Source organism: Anopheles aquasalis, chromosome 3 (assembly GCF_943734665.1).
Source record: "Anopheles aquasalis chromosome 3, idAnoAquaMG_Q_19, whole genome shotgun sequence".
In the NCBI taxonomy this organism is placed as follows: domain Eukaryota; kingdom Metazoa; phylum Arthropoda; class Insecta; order Diptera; family Culicidae; genus Anopheles; species Anopheles aquasalis.
Genome location: NC_064878.1, coordinates 38,995,629 through 39,019,063, shown reverse-complemented (window position 1 = coordinate 39,019,063; position 23,435 = coordinate 38,995,629). Strand labels below are relative to the sequence as shown.

General features: G+C 43.3%; 7 protein-coding genes across 16 annotated transcripts in view; 3 read left to right on the top strand and 4 right to left on the bottom strand.

Annotated features, from left to right (window-relative positions):
• LOC126578282 (mucin-19-like) overlaps positions 1–1,657 on the top strand; it is a 97,133-nt gene extending 95,476 nt beyond the window's left edge. For all 9 annotated transcript variants that reach the window (XM_050240690.1, XM_050240692.1, XM_050240698.1 and 6 more), the window contains one exon: positions 1–1,657. This exon is cut by the window's left edge and continues 2,189 nt beyond it. The gene's annotated coding sequence lies outside the window, so the exon portion shown is untranslated.
• LOC126578312 (regulator of G-protein signaling 20) overlaps positions 1–23,435 on the bottom strand; it is a 268,141-nt gene that overhangs the window by 76,674 nt on the left and 168,032 nt on the right. The window lies entirely within an intron of this gene.
• LOC126578294 (gamma-glutamyl hydrolase A-like) lies at positions 2,596–4,769 on the top strand. Of its 2 annotated transcripts, XM_050240718.1 has the most exons (4): positions 2,607–2,972; positions 3,321–3,806; positions 3,874–4,127; positions 4,417–4,769. In XM_050240718.1, exons 1-4 carry the CDS (start codon positions 2,701–2,703, stop codon positions 4,479–4,481), a joined length of 1,077 nt encoding a protein of 358 aa, XP_050096675.1. In that variant the 5' UTR covers positions 2,607–2,700; the 3' UTR covers positions 4,482–4,769. The 2 variants fall into 2 exon arrangements, with proteins under 2 accessions (XP_050096674.1, XP_050096675.1); XM_050240717.1 differs by lacking the exon at positions 4,417–4,769 and having other exon boundaries at positions 2,596–2,972; positions 3,874–4,349.
• LOC126578313 (uncharacterized) lies at positions 5,166–6,613 on the bottom strand. Its single transcript, XM_050240742.1, has 4 exons — positions 6,466–6,613; positions 6,345–6,407; positions 5,902–6,275; positions 5,166–5,805 (listed from the first exon to the last, which is right to left on the bottom strand). The coding sequence occupies exons 1-4, from the start codon at positions 6,476–6,478 to the stop codon at positions 5,704–5,706; spliced, it is 552 nt and encodes a 183-aa protein (XP_050096699.1). The 5' UTR covers positions 6,479–6,613; the 3' UTR covers positions 5,166–5,703.
• Positions 7,657–8,633, bottom strand: LOC126578299 (brachyurin-like). The gene is made up of 2 exons (XM_050240726.1): positions 8,403–8,633; positions 7,657–8,340 (listed from the first exon to the last, which is right to left on the bottom strand). Exons 1-2 carry the CDS (start codon positions 8,631–8,633, stop codon positions 7,657–7,659), a joined length of 915 nt encoding a protein of 304 aa, XP_050096683.1.
• Positions 12,296–13,297, bottom strand: LOC126578296 (brachyurin-like). Its single transcript, XM_050240719.1, has one exon. The coding sequence runs from the start codon at positions 13,295–13,297 to the stop codon at positions 12,296–12,298; it is 1,002 nt and encodes a 333-aa protein (XP_050096676.1).
• Positions 15,893–22,278, top strand: LOC126576642 (transmembrane protease serine 9-like). Its single transcript, XM_050237948.1, has 3 exons — positions 15,893–16,026; positions 18,857–19,686; positions 21,360–22,278. Exons 1-3 carry the CDS (start codon positions 15,937–15,939, stop codon positions 22,276–22,278), a joined length of 1,839 nt encoding a protein of 612 aa, XP_050093905.1. The 5' UTR covers positions 15,893–15,936.

Here is a 23,435-nt window from a genome sequence, read left to right as displayed (position 1 = left end):
GTGTGTTTGTGTGTGTGTTTACGGATTGAAAGACTGGTGTAACCAATGCTTTCCAGCAGCATTACCCATAGCACTTCGATTTACCGATTGCGCCTAGTACGAATTGATAAGTTAGTATGAGCACTACTTCGTTTAGAGTTATTAGCGCATACAATAGAAGCAACGTAGCCGTGTATTGGCAGAGACTAAATTCGATGTTCTTTTTCTTTCGGTTGAGTTTTCCTTTTTATTCTATTATTCGAACCGTTTGCATCAACTTCTACAAAAGCATCGTGATCGGTTTGTTGTTTCAGTAGCTATGCTTCCGCAAAACCTTTCAATCTATAGGGCACACGGATAAGGCAATGCCGTGATGACAAAGGAGATTACCAAGGGGGGACCGATACACTGCTGTAATTGTAATATAAGACAAAGCGCAAAAATTTGAGCATTCTAAGCAACATAAGCGCATGTGCGTTCTGATTTGATGATGATGATGGTGCAATGTTTGCAACGCAACCTGTTGTGCTCGGCTTTGTGAAGTGACATCACTGGCGTTTAGGAAAACGATACGATGAAAAGAAACAAAAAAAAGCCGCAAGCATCGCCTGATTGAGAGGCGAACAGATACGCGTAAATGTTTATATTAGTAAATTATAACGGATTTGAATTACCTGATAACGCAACGCTGGCATGAGAATGTTGAGCCGATGTGACAAGAGACAAGCTGCAGCACCGGTTTGTGCAGTAGGAGCAGCAAGCACACAAATGGAGAAGGTTGCAAATTTACCTAAGAAATCGATAAACCACAAACACACACACAAACAATAAACCATGCAGACATAAAAGATATGTAGCAAAGGAATGGGGGGAAGGTTCTTTTTTCACTCTGTCGAGCGCTAGAGGATAATGCAAATGATGAACACATATTTAAGAATGGATGTTTGATCGAGAGTGTATAGGAGAGGGCAATCAGAGCGAGCAAGAGCGAATGTATGTGTGAGTATGTGTGTGAGCGCGCATGTATGTGTGTGTATGTGAGAGATGTTTAGTATTAAGATAAAGAAGCAAAAAGATAATATAATAAATGGTAAAAAGCAACAGCACGCTCTCTCTCTCTCTCTCGTTCCCACATCCCTGTTCGCTCCCTGTAAACACACATGCACACATACAGACGGACAGTACCGAGAACACAAAATAATTAATAGCATTGCGTAACACATGAATCGGAAGGGGGGGGGGGGGTGTTGTGGCGCGTTAGTAGTGTTTTAATCATCTTCGAAGCAAGAGTACGGAACACGAAGGGAGGGACACGTTTTTGGAGCTGTTGCCATCAGCACATGCAGCAGAGGAGAGCAAGCACAGGGAAAAGGAAGGAAAAGAAAACATGAACTTAAATATACTCACTCGCATTAAAAGAAACGAGTCTATAAATATTGCAAAAGGGAAGGGAAGAGGGTGTCCTCCTCCTGAATGAATGAATGTGTGTGTCTGGAAGGTTGGGGAATGGGAAGTTAAGTTAATGGAGCAAACAAAACACACTAACAACAGCAACAACAACAACAAAACTCGGATAGTATGTGAAACACAGATCTTCAGACGGCACTCTAGTAGCGTATCTGAAGTGCCCTGGCTGATGATAAAGCGAACAAAAATATACGAATATGAGAAAATTGAACCTAATGGCCCTTGAACCACTTCTGAAACATTCGAAATGTCCGGGAGCCTGCAGGTGAGGAAATGCGCTTTTCGCTAAACTTTTCAATCGTGCCAAGATCCCTCCGGTTCTACTTTAACAGTCCGAAACTAATCCTTTCAAAAAATCATTCTGTCGACCATCGTAGGTGAGAATGTAACCGCTTCGATTCCGAAAGAATTAATCTGATGAACTATGGAGGACGGAGGCGTTCGATCGTAACCAGGAAAAGGATCTTCTTCTGGTCCGAGACCGCCGGATGTAACAGCAGATCCTCACTGTTCCGTCGATTCGACGTAGTGTCTGATGAGCGTAAGTTTGCGAAGCGAATAATGATCTAAATGTCCACAATTGTTTGTCGTCTGCATATGGCTGTCTTCATGCGGTTCATCATGAAACGGTTTCCGTATGCTCACGATGGTGATAGCGGAAAGAAGATGAATGGTAGTGAGAGAGCGAGCGCAGTTAGGAACTGCGTAACGATTTTGCTGTTTCGTTGTACAAGCAGTCACCAAGCACACTGGCAGCAGCATGTGTGATAGATTTCCAGTCCCAGTAGCGAGGCGATAAGAGTCATTCATCAACCATCGAGTGATGCCAATGCCATGCTGGTGCTGGTGGTGGAAGCTGGTCGACAATATGTCCTATTTGTTTCCTCTATCGAAGAAGAGACTTTATGGTAATCACATCATCTGTGGCTCTGCACGTTCCATGTTTCTCTCGTTCTCTCACACTCTCAGCCACGTGCGAGAGCCCTATTTTTTACTCTTTGATTGGACATCTTGTGCCAGAGAGTTAGCGATTAATAATTCCACCAGCAGGGAGCTGATTGCGTTGAAAACATGTTGTCACCATCGGCCACCGTATACTCACGGCAAACCGCGCGTCACTCTCGGTAAAAAGGGGTGGCGCACTCGAGAGGCTTTATAATTCAAATTCGGTTGCTCGACGCAACACGCTTACAGTATCAGTTGGCGCTTGAGTGAGGTCGGATGTGAAAAAACAGTGTCATCCCATCTTCGTAAATGATGGCTATCAATGAGAGCGGCGTAATGCAGTTGTGTGTGGTTGTGGTGGTTGCAGTTCTGGCCGCGGTCGATGCCAAACAGTTGCTGGTACAGAGGCAAAAGGAAGCATCGGAAGCGCAGGTGAACGATAAGCCGGTGGTCGGCATCTTGTCCCAGGAGTTGTCTTATTTGATGACGCAGAACTATGGGGATGAGGGTTACGATAGTTACATCGCAGCATCGTACGTGAAGTTCGTCGAAGGTGCTGGGGCCCGTGTCGTACCGATCTGGTAAGTCTATCAGGATTTTATTGTGGAATATACGGAATGCTGGTTAAGGAATTCCCCGTTTTAAATCGAATGCCGTGTGTGAGATGGGATGAGAGATCTTAAGAGTCTCCTGAGGGTGTGATAAGATAATGTGGAGCTTACTCTAGTGGCAACAGTGTCAAACCGTGCTTTGTACTTTGGAGATTCAAATTACACCAAGGTAAACTGTTGGTTATCGAACCCATTTACATGATTTGAATTGTACACGATTTGTTACAAGCTACGTACGAATAGGCACGTTACGTTTATCTTTTTGCTCTGCCAGACCATCAATTCGATAATTCAATCTTTTATTGTTGTCTCGCCTAGGATCAATCAACCACCGGAGTACTACGAAGAGATGATGAGCTACGTCAATGGGATACTCTTTCCCGGTGGTGCCACCTGGTTCAACCAGAGCCACGGATACGCGGACGCCGGACGCCACATCTACGATCACGCGATCCGGTTGAACGACAACGGTGACTACTTCCCACTCTGGGGCACCTGTCTCGGATTCGAGTTGCTTACCTATCTGGCTGCCAATGGCGTGGAACATCGGGCCCACTGTAGCTCCAGTAGCCAAGCGTTGCCACTGAATTTTAAAAATGATTTCCGTGACAGCCGATTGTTCGCTAAGGCACCGAAGGAGGTGATCGACATACTGAGCCGCGAACCAGTGACCGCCAATTTCCATCAGTTCTGCGTCACCGAAGCGAACCTGACTGAGTACGGGCTGGACGACACGTGGCGCGTAATGTCCGTCGATCGTGACTGGAACGGGATGGAATTTATCTCCACGATCGAGCATAAAACGTAAGAATCACAGCTCGCATGCCAGTCTGTGTTTTACGCTATGTATCCTTCTTCTGTTTCGTTCCAGCTATCCATTCTATGGTATTCAGTTTCACCCGGAGAAGAACATCTACGAGTGGATCTCAAACAAGAACATCTCGCACACGGCCAACGCTATACAGGCGGCCCAGTACTTTGCGGATTTCTTCATTGGCGAGACGCGCCGCAATGATCACCAGTTCCGGGATGAGGCGCAGATCGACCAGCATGTCATCTACAACTACCAGCCGGTCTTTACGGGCCTGAAGCGGTCTAGCTTCGAGCAGTGTTACATGTTTGGTGGTAAGAAATGTGACGGATCCAACTGTACCTCCGTTGATCTCCCCGTCGATGAAGAAGAAGGAATTGGAGGAGGTGGAGGAGGAGCAGCAGGGATACCGCTTGCCAGCACCACATGCATGCTTACCATAGTTTCGCTTCATCTTTTGCTTCACCTTCTACCACGGCTATCTGCATGATGTATGCGATGCAGAATAGTCGTTCCCCACTACATTCGATCCTCGCGTTTGTATTGCCGATCGGTATGGAGCGCGTTCTAGTTCTCATTTTGTGCTCTATCTCTCTTCTCCAGAATCCAGTAAAGTGATGCCAAAGAGAAGCAAGTCCAAAGGTAAGAAGAAAACCATTAATCACTAAAGCAGAGAGCCGGACTACATCGATCGCGTCTGAATGTGAGAGGGTACAGATTTATATCGCTGACCCGGGTTGTTACAATGTTGCGGAAGCAACAATGTGTCTGGTACTGCCAATCAGCCAGACCGACCATCGCTGCCAATCCAGTGGGAGATGGGACAGAGGAACAATACAATGCTAGAGATGAGAGATAGGAAATCGGAAGATAACAATTTAATGTTCCAGAAGGGCTCCAGTGGAGTGGAGAGTGTGAGTTGGTGAAAATAAAAAAAATAATCGTCTACGAATGAATACTGCTGTGTAACGATGTTGGTTGTTTGATTTTCGTTTTCTTTGCTGTGTGAAGATATTGCGTGATAAGGAGTGGTAGGTCAGACGATTTCCTTTTGGTTGAAACAAAAAAGCGTTTGTCCTTCTTCAATTAGGAAACAGTAATTTTATGCCAGTTAAACAAGACAGATGATTCATTTAAAAGACAATTCATACCGATCTGATGTAAGATTTTTCGCTCTGTCGTACGCTATACCATTTCGAAAAGATCGAACAAGTTCCACTTAAAGACTGTACCATGCCTTTGCACATTGTTTTATTAGATTATAGTGTAAGCATGTTTTTCATATCACATATCGTTTATCGTACGATCGTTTATCGCTTATCGATTGTTAGTTGATTGAATGCTACATGAAGGACGGTTTTCATTATTTTATTTATTGTATTACACCAATTCACCGTCTGCATGCATGCTTTTCACTAACGGTAGTAATGTTTACAAGTTCAATTATATTTCAATCTATTTTATATATTTAATCATTTTACGATTTTACATATTAAATCAAGCACAAAGGGTGTTCTTCCCCGTTATCCCTATGGCAAACATGCTTCCAAAACAACAGCCTAGTCAGTCAGTCGGCCTACCGATAAGAAATTCCGGCAATGCCTTTTGCATGAATCACCTGATGGTGGTTTTAGTTTCCCTGTGAAAGATCCCGGTAACTGCACCAGGTAGTCGCGCTAAAAATCCCCGTGAAACATGAACCAGGACAGCGACACATTATGTGCTGACGCTGCCAATCACTGTACAGCAACCGCAGCATCTGACAACGTTTATGTGGCTCTCTGATCTTGCCGGTGATTCCCGGGAGAAATGGCAGCGCAATAGCATGAATTGTTATTTGTTTGTTCTCTGTTACACGCAGCCTACAAATCCCCTCACGAACATTCCGGTTCAGTTCTCATTCCGGCGCGAAGCAGTTTCCTCCTCCAGCAGACGCACATTGGCGATCAGCTCATCCAGATCGATCTCGTTCGACAGGTTCGAGACGGCTTTCTGTAAAACGAAGTGAAAGTAGATGTTATTAGCACCACGAGTTTGCCTCAGTATTCGCGGGGGTTTCTTGGTGGTTTTATAGTAGCTTCTTCTTACCTGACGGCCCTTGATTTGCTCGATGCTCTTCTCCAGCAAGGCATGTCGCTTTTCGTACTGATCGCCGGTCGTGACCAACGCCTCACTTTCCTCCAGAAAGCATTCCAGTTGTTTTGTTTCTTTCTCGACACATTCGACTGCGTTCTGTAGAGCTTCGATTTCGGATCGCAGTTGGATCGACTGTAGCTTTGCCTCTAGCCGTCTGGCCTCGCGCTGCTGTAGGAACTCGTCCAGGAAGGACAGGTCGGGCCGCTCGACTCCCAGTCCGGTGTACTGGCGTATCTGGGCAAACTGCTCCAGCAGCTCTGACACCGGGTCTTTCAACGAGAACACGTCGATGCCGAAATCGGCCAGCAGTTTCTCGTTCCGGCCATCTGTATCCGATGTTAAGGGGAGAAGCAGGTTAACGATACGCCGAAGTGCGAATGATCGACGGAACTTACTCAGCGCCCGGAGTTCCTCAAGCGTTTTGGATGTTTGCATGTTCGTCCGGTACACAGAATCGACTGCAAAGAGGTGATCATTATTAGTGAAGTTTTTTACTGCGAGCGATTGTTTTATTACCTTTTTCTATCATTTTCACAGAGAAATATCCCTTTTTCTATCCAAGCCAAGCGTACCGCGCACGTTTGTTTTGATCCGTGAGATTCAAAAAGTGACAGCCGTTGGAATAAGCGTTACGCAGCGGAATGCGTTATACTGCGTTACGAAAGCGTTGCATAACTTTAGGGGTTTAATAATTCAAAATTGAACGGTGAAATAAAGAATTGCACGTGCCAGAAACTTAAACACGTGATTATACAAAATGAAAAAAAGTATACTATCCCTCTCTCCTTTTTTGATTAGCAATGAGAACCTATAATTAATAAAAAGATTTTTACAGCGAATAGCGTCTGATGTTTAAAACTGCGATAATCCGATACACGCGCAACAAGAATACTCAAGGGCTATTATTCCTAGAGTATCGTATCGTATCAGTTTGATTCATTGTTCTTTATTATTGCACAGCACTAGAATTAATGAAATCGTCACGATGTGCATTTCCATATTTCCTACATTTCTTCTTCATCAGTAAATATTTTCCAAAGTAAACGATCATGCTCCCAAGTCGAGGGTCACTTGTACTCTTTTCATACGAATTTTTGTTGCAGGTCACAATTTTTTTAGAACCATGTAACAACACCTTCATTTCCGATGTCCATGGCAATTTTCATTTCCTCCAAAATTATTCGGATTTCCACGGTAGAAATTCTGGTAGATAATAGGTGGAAATCCACAAAGAGATCCGTTCCATCGATCCAAAATTTGTATCGAGTGTAAGAATAAACCAACGGCAACGGGCATTTCTTAATTAACAACCATTAAATTTTAAGTTTTTGGTTCATTTTTGTACAACACATCGATTACTAAAGCTATCCTGGCGAAAAAAGAAACGATTTTCATAATCATCAGCCCGATTCTTTCGAAAGGGAATAAGAAATTAGCAAACATAAGAAAACAGGCACAAAAATTGGCATCTGTCTATGGAATATTATGAAATTCGCATCAAGAACAGGATGCTCACGATTGATCGCACAAATTTATTATCATTTCATCACTCTACTCCGTCACCATCGGTGCCACGATCACGCCGCTAGACACCGGTGGCAGTATATCTTATCAACCCCGGTTCCCGGTGAGCTGTGTTGTTTATTGCGCCCTAATAATATTTGATAATCCGTGCTGCTCATCATAACACCGCCACCTGGGAACGGTTTAGGCCACCGTTACGTCGGTGTTGGCGACGATCCACTGGCGGTAGAAGGTGATGCGAACGAAGGCGGTCGGCCAATCGACCTCACAGCCCAGCACCGAACCGAACGAGTACATGCCGACCAGCAGGGTGCTACCGGCGTCCACAACGGTCAACGGACCACCGATATCACCCTCACACGGTGCCTGCGTGTTGAGGAACTGAAGGCAAAGCTTCTGCGCATCGATCAGTCCACCCCAGGCCGTCTCGAAGCAGTCCGCGTTGGTCATGATGGGATTGCGGACGTAGCGTAGCACATCGGAGAACGAGGTACTGGCATCGGACGTACGCCCGAAACCACTGACCGTGCCCAGCATTCCGGCAAACGTGCGAGTATCGGTAGCGCCCGGTAAGCGAACCGGTTGAATACGATCACTGAACGTGACCGGTTGCGATAGTCGAATGACGGCCACATTGTTGCGGAAGATGACGGCCAGAAACTCTTCGTGCACTCGGACATCACCAGCGGTGAACGTTAACCGGACCTGACCCGCTTCCTGTTCGTTCTGTAGATTCTGGGCCCCGAGAACGACGACACCACCGGATGCACCATCGACGCAAACACCCGCAGTAAGGACGTAGATGGCCGACAGCAACACACCACCACAGAGCGCCTGTCCACCATCGATATTGGCCAGAACGGCTGCCTATTTTGTGGAGGAAATAGATACTGCGGATACTGGAATCTGAACTTGTCTCCGCGCCATACCTGATAAGGAATCTGTCCAGCGCTTGCAATCGATCCTCCGACGATACGAGATGATGGTGCACGGTGCACGGCTCGATACTCGGCACTCTTGAGCTGCTCGATACGGGCGGCAATGTGAGGAAACTCAGCCAACGGTCGTACCTGACTCCAATCGATTGTTCCCTCGAAGCGCGCTGCTGAGGCAACGGCCACCAGCAGGGCCAGAAGGGTCACCGTGCCGAATGTTCTCATCGTGATCTCGTGGGTTCTGTCTGGCTGACGCGTGCACCCGGATCGAGGTGCGATTGCAAACTGTAGTGCCTGAAGACCAGCTGAGATAGGAAGAACCGACTTCGATACCGAGAAGGTTTTCGGGTGGTTTATCGCGATAAGGTGGTGGCTTGTGGTTTTAGTCTTTGGTCGAAAATTGGTTTTTAATCTGCCACGCCAAGTCCCCCGACTAATACCGCTACGCCCTCGTCTGATATCGGGTTTTTATGAGGTGGAATGAAATGTGTCGCACCTTAATTATTGCACAATATTATTGGTCGTAGGTTACTCGGATTTATAAGGCGTATGTCGGAAACTTGACAACACATTGTCACGGAAAATGCCACGGAAAACCAATGCCAGTCGCTGGTATCAACGGTAACAGTCGAGTTCTGACGCGTTTGAGGTCTTAAACATGTTTCAAAATGTAATTGACGAACTATACGAATATCTCAAAATCATCAGCAAGGTCTCTAATTGTTAATTGACGGTTTTTTAACGCCAAACTGTGGATTTGTTGAGCGTGAGGCTTGTCTATTGACGTTTGATGGTCACCTAAGACGTTTCTTTGTCTTCAACACGTTCCTGACCATCCTGGAAGTCTTTTTCTCACTTGTAAATATTTTTTATTTATCTTGGCGTAGTGACCAAAGGCTTTCTGCATCATTTCTTACCTATCCGGAAACCAAATTTTATGCAAGTTCTATGCTCAATAAATTTCGAAACATCAAAAAACGAAGAATTCGCTTTTAGTACTTCACAAAAAAAAAATCATATCTCAAATACTATTCATTATTTTGACGTTAAACTAGGCATGAATGTCAATCAAAGTTCTGAAAACTTACAAAAAATACTAGAATTAAAAAAATCGTTCACACGACCAAATACCGTACCCAGTCATCTTACTTTCGTGACACAGTAGTATCACTCATTGGCCATTTTTTTCCCACCATTTGTTCATTACAGTTTGTTTTAAACAGTGTAAAATGTTTCTTTAGTTTATGTTCCATAATAGCCCAAAATAACTATGGCCAATTTGGTGGATTAGAGGTTTTTGGTATGAAATCAATGCTGTTGTTTCGATGCCAATTTATGATCTCTGTGCTGTAATTTATGATCTCTGGGCTGCTTGCCAAGTTTGGCCAGAGGTTAACGCGACCTTTAAGATACTTAATAAAAAGTAGAATGATCTTTTCCAGGCATTCTTCTTTGTACAAACGGCCGTTCATGGACCGTCCCGTTATGAAAACTTTCGCTTTCAAACCACAACTACAGATTGCTTTCCAAATGAGCAGTTTACGGACAATTTTATCTGTGCAAATGACCTAAAACTTTACTAAAGATTGCTAAAGTCATACAGTGGTAGACATTCGTATAGCCGCAGGTAGTTTTTTCTAGTTTTTTTCTCGTTTCTCTCAAACTAGCCGATCTTTTTTCATTTGGAATAATACAAAAGGTTTATTTTATCGTTGTTTACAACACATATTGACGAAAAACGTGTAGGACTTGTTTTCGAGAAAATATGAGAAAATTTTCCAATTTCACATGGACATTCGTATAGCCGCACCTTATGAAAAACATATTTTTCAAATAGTTGTTACGAAGCAATCTGCAAGTTGGTATTTTTTATTACTGCCTACATTTCTAACAAATCCAAAACTATAATTTGCCATGGGTTCCGATAAGATTTAATGGGTTTGCTATTCAATTTAAGTGTAACAGTCGTCAATGACCTGACTTAAACTTGAAATATTTTTATTTTACCGATTTTTTTAAGAAATCAATCCAAATAAAAACCAAAACGCTTTTTTATGTAATTGCAATAAGAAATGCATAATACACACTTGGATAAAGGGATATTTTTGTCTCCAAACCATGCATTCAATTGTTGGTGAAAATTAATTGATATGTTATTGTCCTGTAATAAAAGGCTTCAATCCCCGATAGATGAATAAAAATGTCTTGCAAAGGCTCTGTTTACATCCCTGAATACATTTGAGTTGAAATTTAAAAAATGGAAAGCTGTACGTGATAAGAAAGTTACAGCAAACATCAAACCCTTACCAACGATTTTTTTCTTTGACTTTCGATGTGGTATGGTGGGTCACTCATGGTTCAAATCATGCTAATATCGGCTCTATCCATCCAAATTATCAAGAAATTACTTATTTGCTTTGAAAAGAACTTCATTTTGCTTTTATTTTACCTACGTTACCAAATTTAGGGTAAATGAGCCGGTGGTCGTTTTGGGCATTAATTAACTTTGGCTTTGCTTTGAGTTTTCTCCCAATATTATAATTTGTTTATGATCCGTTATGTATAAAATGCGTCTGCTTATTACTGGTCCATCCATAGTTCCTTTAAATTGCCCAAAAGGTTGCCAATTTCTGGCTGATTCATGCTAAAACTGACTTTTTGTCCCTTAGAAAACTATTTTCATCGTTTTCGATAGAGGCTTAACCATCCTTTTGGATATTTTCCGTAGGAAATTATGGATGGATTTCTTATACCAACCGATAATTGAAACAAAAGAGCGATTAGATTTGCAGGTTATCAAAAATAGCTTGATTTTTTGTCATTTTTTATTTATTTGTCAGTTACCCTGGGCGCATTATTTAAAGAAAATATTAAAAGCCAGGGTGTTATCAAAAGAGCATTTCTAAAGCTTAAAATAATCTAGAATAGTTCTACTATTGAACAAAAAATACAACCATTAAATACGTGTTAACGAATTTTGCGGAGTATGTTTTTTCTTTCAGTGCGGCTATACGAATGTCCATTTTAAAACAGCTGCAATCTGACGATTACTCACATTTTGACACATAGCACTCACAATTACCCACGTATCTAAACCAAATTTTACTTGTATACTAGTCACATGTGTAGTAACACAGTAAAAGTTTGATACCGTCAAAAAATGCATCCGTTTGTAATTGATTGCCGTTTTACTCCTGAGCCTCTAGGTGCGGCTATACGAATGTCTACCACCGTATATGTTTCCTGGTTTTTGGTAAAATGCAGTTTTACGTGGGTTTTTACTCCAGTCAAATGCGTTTTCATAGTGAGTGTGCAGACTTATTTGCAGCCTTCGCGTTTCATCGGCGATTACTTTTGAAGGTATGGTACGAATATGGCACATTTTTTATCACTAAAATAAAAGACCTTGACCTTTTTAAAAGACACCACCAGGGTAGCAAAGCGACCACTAGGAGCGCTACAGTGAATAAAAGAATGCGGCCCAATATTAAGTGTTCTTAGCTTTAATCTAGAAGGCTATTAAAGGCGCTCGTGTGTCCCCTTTCGGCCAACTTCAATTTTAACTTCTTTTCTGTCCCTTTTTTATTATTTCCGGCACCGGGACTCACATCTAAAATTAACGCGTCTGTGGCCCTGGATTGATAGAACCTTGATGACTGTGCTGCCCACAGACGTTCAATAAAATATTGGTGTATAACATTGAGCGTATGTTGCCCACTTCTGACCTCAAGAGACAACTCGAATCGTGGTGCCAGGCAGCAGTAGCAGTAGCAGTAGCAGTGATCCTTAAGACTAGTAAACCGATGGTGTGCTCTTTTTATTGGTAACATTTTCTAATTCGTCTTCCACCACCACTCTTCTAGGTATTCGCGGATACTCCCGGGCTCCTACGGTAGAACGTCCGTATGGTAGACGATCCACTCGATGTAAGACGAAACGCGGGTATAGACCCCCGGTACGCCCTTCTCGCAACCCCGTATCGACCCGTACGACACAATGCCGACCTGCGTCAGGCGCTGCCCATCGAACTCGACCGTCAGTGGACCACCGGAATCACCCTGGCACGGATTGCGGCCCCCTTCGCCCGACACACAGATCTGCTGGTTGCGTATCAGCGCACCGTACACCCGGCGACAGATTTCGTTCGGTACGATCGCATTGTTGGCGTAACGGAGTTCGAGACGTGCCTCATCGGCGCTTCCCGCCTCAGCAAAATCCTCGTTCGACTGGATACCCCAACCGGATACGATCGAGTCGTACCCGGTGAGATCGGTGTACGCGTTGCTCCAGGTTGGGAGCCGGATCGTCTGGATACGGGGCGAGTGTAGGGGGAGTGGATGCGGAAGGTGGATCAGCGCGATATCGTTCAGTATATCGACCGGATCGTACCCGGGGTGCATGATGACGTTGGCTGGACTGATGCTGATCGTTACGGCACCACTCGCTCCGGCGTCCACTGGGAGATGGATCGAGTTGAGGCCGGCGACGATCGTCGCCTCCTGCATACCGTACAGACAGTGGGCGGCCGTGAGGAGAAAACGCTCCGAGAGAATCGATCCACCGCACAGCGTTTCCGAACCATCACCGAAGCTCAGCAAAATGGCGACCAGATAGGGGAATTGTTCGCTACCAGCGATCGTCCCACCGGCCACCTTACTCCGGTCAACCACTAGCGTTGGGCGGTACTGGAAGGAGGAGGAAGATGCGGACACGAAACCACCAACGGACGAGGACGATGCATTCCTGATGGTCGTCCAGAAGGTACCGATAGCACGACGTGGACCACTGGCGACTGTTCTGGTTGCTGTTGCTGTTGTTGTGGTGGGCGGAGGGCACACGGAGAGCCCCAGAAGCACTAGAATAACGGCACGGCACGGACTCGAGGGCATCCTGCTGCCGATGCTGCTGGACTTCCTCTAACGTTTCACCGTTCGATCGAGCTGAAACATTGCTGCTGCGACGGTGGCGGACAGTTTTATCGGAATTTTGAACATACGACGCACAGAGCACCTTGTTGTGTTGTATGCGGAGCGATCGTAGACCATCGATAAGATCACTCTTATCGGGAGGTCTCACTCTGGTCGCGCTCCACTGGCAGAATGGTCCATCGGAGATGTACGGAACGCCAGGTGCGCTTCCTTGTGCTACTGTGGAATAAAGGTGTGGTATTAGAAGAGTACGCCATTAGCCCAGTGAATCATTGGACACTGGATTCCGTGGTTCTGCTGCAAACCCTCGCGACTTCTTGGTGATTCATTTCTAATTGCCGTAGTCGCTTTCACGGTGACGGCATGGGTTTCTCCGGCCCGAGCCAACCCAAAACACGCTCCATTTATGGCGCCCTTTCGTAGTGGCGGTGGAAGAGAGCCACAAATTGATACTCACGATGTGGCGTTTATGTATGATCATTATCAGAGGTGTTGGCGTATCGCGTTTGACTTCTGCTGCTCCCCCCCTTTCCAGCTGTCCCCATGCGGTTGTGAATTCCCAAGTCCCCAGGTGGACGACAAAACAATTCGGTTTGTTTAGAGGGATAGTTTGGTTGAAGATAGCGTTTCGGAAGTTCTCTGTTCATCGGCGCGATGACAGTGTTTTCACGCATGTTTCGGGTCTGTTGCCTGCCAGCAGATTGTTCTTGCTGTGTGTAAGATGCTTTTTTGTATGTAACGATGTAGGAGGGATTTTTGCAAGCATAGTGGGAGGAACAAAATAACGGTCAGTAAAAAAGGAAGAAGTTCTCATTTAACGTTACGGCGATACGTTGCTTTGGGTTCTAAATGACTCATTATGTTCAACAACTACTATACTCATCAGCTTTAACTGTATTCAATCTACAGGGTGCGCCATCAGGATGTTTCCTATTTTAAAGTTGTATAACTCTGTCATTTTTCAACAGATTTTAAAAAATAAACCAGTTTTATTTAGGTTATTCTATGCCATTTATTGTGCCATGCTCACAATATGATATCGATCAAATGACCGCCTTTATTCGATATACAAAAAGAGGCTCTTTTTGGGGCATTTTACATTGTTTTAACAACAATTAGGGAGTTATGTTGGCAATTTCAGCTCTAACATTTGCTTTAAGGGGGGACTTCGGTATTTAATTTTTATTTGTGACACACGTTTTTAACATTTTTCCCTGAAAGCTGATCCTTTCAAGAGTATTGTGCAAAAGTTTTGGATCAATCGAGGAAAAACTGACAAAGATACAGATTTTTGAAAATCCGCCTTTCGTACAAGGCTCCATGCAGCCCGCTACTTTGAACAGCGCTCCCCAAAACCATCGTTTTCAAAGTCGGTGCCCATCGTACCGTAAAAACTACTTAAGCGATCGATTTGAAATTTTTAACACATGATCTGTACACTCTTTGCCAGGTAGCCCCGTTGAAATATCATTTAAATTGTTTATACTTTTTTTAAACAATTATGTAAAGCTTGTTTGTTTTGCAGAATCGCAAAAAGCATCACTTTTTCAACTTCAAAAATCTGCCATAAATCGAAAAACAGGAACATCAACAAAAACTCTCCGGGACTACCTAGATAAACTTATAATCTTTCTAACGAATATCGATTTGTATATTTCAGATGACCCGTCATGTCGCTACGATGGGCACCGTAAAAAGTACCTTTACGACGACATGCCTACCAAAACTAGATGCCACGGATGAATTTTTCCAAATAATGTTGCTCAAAACTATATCAAATATTCTTCAAAAGTTGTAGATTAATATGACATTTATTTGCATGAATAAAGTTGAATGGTTACGTCACAAAAAATCGTCAAAAAAGGCCTTTTTTTGGCCCGAAAATACCGAAGTCCCCCCCCAAAGTTGTTTCATAGTCTTTGACTTGTTAGCATAAACCTTATTTTTCAAATAGAAACCATAGAAAAAAGTGCAGCGTCGTCATAGCGCCTTTTAACGTGATACATTACTAAAATGGAATAGAAGAACCTAAATAAAACTTGTTCATTTTCCAAAATCAGCTTAAAAATGTCAGAGTTATTCAACTTTAAAATGAGAAAATGAAAAAGCCTCTGATGACGTACCCTGTAATTTTGCAAGCCATATCTGGATTCTGCAAGGTATCTTTTGCTTCAGCAAAAAAAAACTATTAAAAGACATAAATCAACAGTTGTTTTATTTCTAATGATTTTATTGTTCGGCGGGTTCAAAGATACCCCACTACACGGGCAAACAACCCTAACTAAGATGTTTTGTTCTCTAAAAGAACAAGAAGGATAGGAAGGAAATGTTAAGATTGTTTAACGACGCGCGCGATCAGTTGAGCTTTCGGTGACCAGGGAACGGAAGATGATCATATAATTAGCTCAGAGATCCTTTTAGCAGGCAGAAAATTAGTCGCTTCCATTATCGAAACCCTTATCAGGATTTGATTGTAACACACTTGTCTCATACTATTCCCTGTACTCCTTTAAAAATTAAGAGAGGTGTTATAAAAGGCCTGACGTAAAGCTCATGACTAGTTTAAACATAGCCATTACCAGTGAGAGACCAGCAGCAGCATGCGTATCGTTATAGCGTTCATCACCTTTGGTCTGCTGGCCGTTGGTGTCAGTGCCCATCGTCGGTTGCCCAACATCGATTGGTCGCAAGTGAAACCGATCGAAGAGTTCGATCATTACTGGCAACGGTTACCGCCCCATTTACGAGCACTGCGCTACAATCAGCCCGCAAAACGTATCATGGGTGGTTCGGAGGCCTCCCCTGGACAGTTCCCGTATCAGGTCGCGCTTTATAGCAGCTTCTTAGAGGGTATTGGTTTGTGTGGTGCGACGATCATCACGGAGAATTACATTCTGACCGCGGCTCACTGTGTCGTCGGTATGGATGGCGTGCTTGCTCTTCACGGTTTTGCCACCCTCGGGGCTCACAATCGTACAGCAAAGGAAGAGTCACAACAGTGGAATGTATTTCCCTTTTCCTGCATCTCCGTTCATCCACAATACAATTCCAACTCGATCCGTAACGATATCGCCACTGTTCAGCTACCAGTTCCTGCTGTCTTCAATGATCGCGTTCAACCGATCGCTCTCCCTGCACGTTCCGATCATAGTGACTTTGCTGGATTACAAGGAATCGCGTCAGGATTCGGACGTACCTCGGACTACAATACGGAGCCATCGACGGTATTGATGTTTACGATCAATCCGATCCTTTCGAATGCGGAGTGTAATGAATTCTGGTCTACGGATCTGGTCTCGGAGCAGAATATCTGTTTGAGTCCGGCCGGTGGAACCTCTTCCTGTAACGGTGATTCCGGTGGACCGTTGGCTGTGGTTGTGGAGGGAGAAAGTGTTCAGGTTGGCATCACCTCGTTCGTTTCGGCCGCTGGTTGTGCCTCGGGAGCACCTCCAGTTTGGGTACGCGTATCGCACTATCGGGACTGGATCGAGGAAAATTCGGACTACGTATTTGCCTCCTAGAAACGGAGCTAGAGAAATGTGATTATGATGGACTTTCAATAAATATGTATCTTTATAAATTCTAAATCCCTTCTATATGTCTATGTTCGAAATATCTAAAATCTTAAGTAGGAACATGACCCTCAAAAGATGGCATAATTGCATCATCAATATTAGCTAGAATTCCGTGAATTTCGAAAAAAGTCGATGCATTTCACACTTTTGGTTCGACGAATGCGAAATTTCAAAACTTTGCATGGTTTTTATGCAGGCGATACTGTTTCTAATAAAAAAAAACTTTTGCTTGTAAATGCTGAGCTTTGTAAACACATTTAAATGCTTGGCTTCGGATTTGTCCTTCCAACCTCGGGATTTTTAGTGTTAAACATACATCTTGTGCAGGAAGATCCAACGTTGAACATGGCAATAAAGTTACAAAATTGCTGAAAATAAACGGGAATGACAGTAGTCAAATTATCACCCAGGAGCTAATTCCCAGGGGCTGAGAGCGAGGGAAGCGGGGCCATTGTATTTTGTACAATAAATACGGGCTCGTCCCGACTGAACGAGAAAAACCCAGGAGCTAATGATCGATTATAACATTTTATAAAGGTATTGGCGTAAGGCTGGTTTAAATAATTCACTCGAGATTTGATAACAGATCAATCGACACAAAATCGCATTTCCATCTCCAAATTTTCCATGTAAGCCAAACGGAATGAATTCGAGGTATCTCCGAAACGAACAGTGATTGGTGATGATAAAGGAATGAAATGCTACCATATTTTGTCAAAAAATCATGCTAAAAGCATGTTGAAATGGTTCAAATGGCAACTAAACCTCCAAGAAGGCCCAAATACAAGAGTGTATTTGGAGGATTCAAATCATATAATATGTTATTGAGCTATTTTTGTACAATCAAACGCTAATTTAAGATCTTAATTCTAAAGATCTGGATCCTTTGAATTTAGCGACCAGAAATGGCCAGAATCGATCAACAGAAGAGGTATCTCGTGTTCTATCAGGACAACGCAAAGCAACTCGATTATGTAATGGATTGTCAGAAACACCGATTGCTAGTAGGAATGTTCCAATGTATCTAAAATTTAGTTGAATTTAGGGATTAAGCGATTACCATCTCTTTTGCGCATTTGAAGAATGTTCCTAATGGCAATAAATTGGAATCAAGAAATGTCTGTAAAAACGTTTTCTTCAGATTTTCGCCGAAACCAAACGAACCTTCTATGAGAGGACTATAGTAAAATTACCACAATAAAGCCAGCAAATTATATAAACGAACGAATCATATTTGATGTAAATCGGAGCATAGGAACTATTTTAATTAAAGTTTTGATCTTCACACTCCCCAACCCACTATATCAAAAACGTACCTCTTATTCAACTAATGTGCCCCAGGAACGATGCTGATTAAACAGCTCATGACGATGGCTCCACTGAGGGACTTTCGAGGTGTTTTCCTGCCTAGTGCCACATTCCCAATACTTGACATCAGTGTCTTACATCGCTTGTTTATTTGATTGTTTTAATAATCTACCACTTCAACCAACAAATAGAAGCTACCAATGGATTTTGCCCCAAGTACGCAACCAGATCAGCTGTTGGATAAGTGGACAAAACGTAACTGTTGGCTTAGATCACTTTCTTTGGTACTAATCCAATTGTGGCGCAAGGATGCACTTAACGTAGATAGTCACGACAAGAACGATACCAATGGGAAATCTCCGTTATCACAATCTTTATGATACTTTGATTATGGCAACGCCACGTGCCATACTACTGCCATTCAACTCGTTATTGATGATATTCCTTGTTTGTTGTGTTGTAGAAGAGTTGTATAAAAGCCACGGCACTTAATTCATTTGATCATCAGTTTCATCGTAGCCATTAGCAGTGAGAGACCAGCAGCAGCATGCGTATCGTTATAGCGTTCATCACCTTTGGTCTGCTGGCCCTTGGTGTCAGTGCCCATCGTCGGTTGCCCAACATCGATTGGTCGCAGGTGAAACCGATTGAAGAGTTCGATCACTACTGGCAACGTCTTCCAGCCCATGTGCAAACATTGCGCTACAGTCATCCTGGCAAACGTATCATCGGTGGTTCGGAGGCCTATCCTGGACAGTTTCCGTATCAGGTTGCACTTCTTAGCAACTTCTCCCAGGGCACGGGTTTGTGCGGTGCAACGATCATCACGGAGAATTACATTTTGACCGCGGCTCACTGTGTCCTCGACAGTGATCGTGAGCTCGCTCTCGGTGGTATTGCCATCCTTGGGGCCCATGATCGATCCGAAGAGGAAGAATCACAGCAGAGGATTGAATTTCCTCAATCCTGCATCACCGCTCACTCGCGCTACAATTCATTCACGATCCGTAACGATATCGCTACCGTTCGGCTACCGATTCCTGCTGTCTTCAATGATCGCGTTCAACCGATCGCTCTCCCTGCACGTTCCGATCATAGTGACTTTGCTGGATTACAAGGAATCGCGTCAGGATTCGGACGTACCTCAGACTATAACCCGATTCCATCGCGGGTGTTGATGTTTACGATCAATCCGATCCTCTCAAACGCCAAGTGCAACGAATTCTGGTCTACGGATCTGGTCTCGGAGCAGAATATCTGTTTGAGTCCGGCCGGTGGAACCTCTTCCTGTAACGGTGATTCCGGTGGACCGTTGGCTGTGGTTGTGGAGGGAGAAAGTGTTCAGGTTGGCATCACCTCGTTCGTTTCGGCCGCTGGTTGTGCCTCGGGAGCACCTCCAGTTTGGGTACGCGTATCGCACTATCGGGACTGGATCGAGGAAAATTCGGACTACGTATTTGCCTCCTAGAAACGGAGCTAGAGAAATGTGATTATGATGGTCTTTCAATAAATATGTACTTTTAATAATATTAAAACTAGTTGGTTCATCTCTACGTATAGTTAGCATTAAGGATGCAATTGTTTCGTTCGGAAATTCATGATTCAAAAATCAAAGGACAGGACAAAGGATTTTTATGTCTCTGCAGCACCTAAATATTGTCTTTGGATACTGTAGAAGATAAGATTAGATAGTATCAGGTGGGAAGCCATCGATCCGTTCTTAAGGGGGGCTCGGTAATTTCTGGAGAAAAAACAAGATCATTTTTTACGATTTTTTGTGACGCAACTATTCAATTTTATTTTTTCAAGTGGATGGCATATTAAACTACAACTTTCAAAGAATGTTTAGTTCTATTATGGGGAAGATTTGTTTAAAACTTCATGCATGGCATCAAATTTATGAAGGTGCGTCTGCGAAAAGGTATTTTTCACGGTGCCCATCGTAACTGCGTGAAGGGTCATCAGAAAAATACCAATCGATATTAATTTGATAGATTATAAGTTTATCCAGGTCTAGTTTTTCTTGATATTCCAATTTTTTTAATTTTTGGCAGCATTTGGAAGTTGAAAAAGTGATTAGTGTGATCACGATGGATGATGGATCAATGAACAAACCGGGTTCGTCGCTTAAGTCTTAAGGGGCAAATCTTTTGATTAGCACCAAAAACGGTGCCTATCGTAGCTACGCGATGGATCATCAGAAAAATACAAATCGATATTCTTTTGATAGATTAGAAGTTTATCCAGGTAGCCTCGTCAAGTTTTTATTGAACATTTTATTTTTCGATTTTTGGTAGATTTTTGAAGTGATGCTTTTTGTCATTTTGTCTAAAAATACGATTTTTAGAGAATTGTTTTTAAAAAAAAGTATCAACAATTTTCATGAAATCTCGCCAGAGCTACGTGGCAAAGACTGTACAGATTATGCGTTAAAAATTTCAAATCAATCGGTGCAGTATTTTTTACGGTACGACGGACACCGACTTTGAAAACGTTGGTTTTGGCAAACGCTCTTCCAAGTAGCGAGTTGAGTGAAGCCTTGTATGAAGCGCGGATTTAAAAAAATCTATAACTTTTTTAATTTTTCTTCGATTGATCCAAAAATTTTACATAATGTTCATGAAAGGATCAGCATTCAGGGAAAAATGTTAAAAATATGTGTTACAAACAAATAAATACCGAAGCCGCCCCTTAAGTTTGCATTACGAAATCAGCAAGCATTGAACAGTTAAAGGAATTTACAATGACAAGCCCTTTCTCTATCTTGTCACGTTCCAAGTGTAACGCGACATGTTCTACTCCAAGCAACAAACTTCTTTTCGTTCGAGCAGATAAGTGGCTATAGCCTCTCATCTCTTCCAGGTATCTTTGGTCTTCTTTGCAACACTGGCTGATTATAGCCGCCTGTTATCACCTGTCAGGCACGCTTTTGTTAGTCTCCCATCGTCCGAGCGAAATCGGGTCATTGGCTTTAATGATATGCAATGTTTTCTTTTGTTTCAATTTATTTGCAAATTTTTGATTGATCAACCGGAGTGCTACTGATTGCTTGACATCGGGAATTGCTATATAAATGGATTGGATTGAGATCCGTGGTAGTCATTAGACTGTTAGAATTGTCTAGCGATGTCGTTCACTAGTTGTGTGCCGCTGCTGCTGCTGTTGCTTGTAGTTGGACTAACGAGTGGTGAGACAACGGAGCAAAAGGCTGCCATCGATGGTGAGATAGATTGGTCGAGCATACGGCCGATCGAGGACTTTGATCACTACTGGACGCGATTGCCGGCGGAGTTACAAAAGTACCGCCACGCCGTTATCGCCCGCAAAGCCGTCACGAATGGCTTCGTGGCTATACCGGGCCAGATCCCGTACCTCGCGTTGTTACTTCCGGAGTTCACCATCGGAACGACCCTTTGTGGTGGCACTATCCTCACTAACAACTACATTCTGACGGCGGCTCACTGTGTGGCGTTGTCACCGTTAGTTCTGGCTACCGGTGGTACGGCTATCCTGGGTGCTTACGATCGAAGCATCGTCGAACCGGAACAGCAAAGAATTCGTTTCGATACATCCGGCATAACGGTCCATCCCGGGTATACGCCGTTAACGCTGCGTAACGACATAGCCACGGTACTGCTCAACACACCCATCAGCTACACCTATCGCATACAACCGGTCCGTTTGCCTACACTCTCCGATACGCGCACGTTCGCCGGCATGTTGGGCACGGTGTCTGGATACGGGCGTACCTCTGATACGGGTTCCACCTCAAACTTTGTGCGTTACACCTCGAACTCGATCCTGTCGAACGGCGACTGTTCGAGCTTTTGGCCTACGCCTTACCTGTCGCCCGAGAATGTTTGCATGAGTGGCGCTAACGGACGGTCACCCTGTTTCGGGGATTCGGGCGGCCCACTAACGGTGAGCACCGTGCTAGGACCGCTTCAGGTGGGCATCGTATCGTTTGGTGATTCTGCCGGATGTAGCATCGGTATACCGTCGGTGTACGCCCGTACTACCTACTTTTTGCAGTGGATACTGGACAATTCTAACTACTAGCGATAGAGATAGCTGTTTTCCGAATAAAAATGTCACGCAAACATCCTTGACTTTTGTGTCAGAGAACAAGCATTTACTGGATGATTTGGTTTTGAATCTATATTAAAATGTTATTTTTATTTCGTATTATAAAAAGCAGTTAAGCCACAATTCTATCTTCGGATACGATCTGTTGATTGTGTACTATCGCAAATTCGCTCGCTGATCATTTGTTTCGCTTGTCTTGCTGTAAGTGTGCTAACAGTGTGGAAAAAGAGCGCTGTTCAAGATCAAACAATTTTTTTAATGTTTATTTGCAATAAATGGAAAAGACATTTGAGAATCATAGCTTTTCTTTATTTGTTTATTTATTTGAGTTGAATAGCCAACGGGCAATAGCCTAATTGACCACTTAAAGCTAACGCTCTAAAACTTTTTTGGACTTAGAGAGTTTTTGACATCCAACTGTTACAGGCATTCCAAAACTGGTAACCAATAAAAACACATAACTGTCGGGCAATTGCCAACGGGCAATAGCCTAATTGACCACTTAAAGCTAACGCTCTAAAACTTTTTTGGACTTAGAGAGTTTTTGACATCCAACTGTTACAGGCATTCCAAAACTGGTAACCAATAAAAACACATAACTGTATAAAGAGCAACGTGGCTTCGGTTGGAAGACAATGCCCTACATGTGTAGTTTTTTTTTACAATTCAAACTGTAATGCTTACAGGAAAGGAAAAAAAATCTTGAATTAACAAATAGAAAACAATTCGAAACCCTAAAGCACTTCTTTTACTATTCTTATTGGAGAGACTTTGAGCGTATGATTTTATTTTCATCTTTATCACTGCATCAGCAATAAAACAATCACAAAGGTAATAAAGTATGTGAAAAATACAGTTTTCACGTGACTTTCGTAGATAAGATAGAAACTCTTAGCAATACGAATAGCATTGTCGATATCACTATTTGTTATCGTTAAATTAAATAGTTCCTCTGGGGTTTCACTGACCGATCTGGTGATTTCCAGTACAATTTACCTCACATCATAAAACATCACAACGGATGTTCGGTGCACAAGTTGATAACGTATTGTGCCAGTTCCCGTTACTAGGTCGCACATTTCAACAACAGTCCGCCCTTAATGTCCAGGATGTGTTGGATAATATGGGGA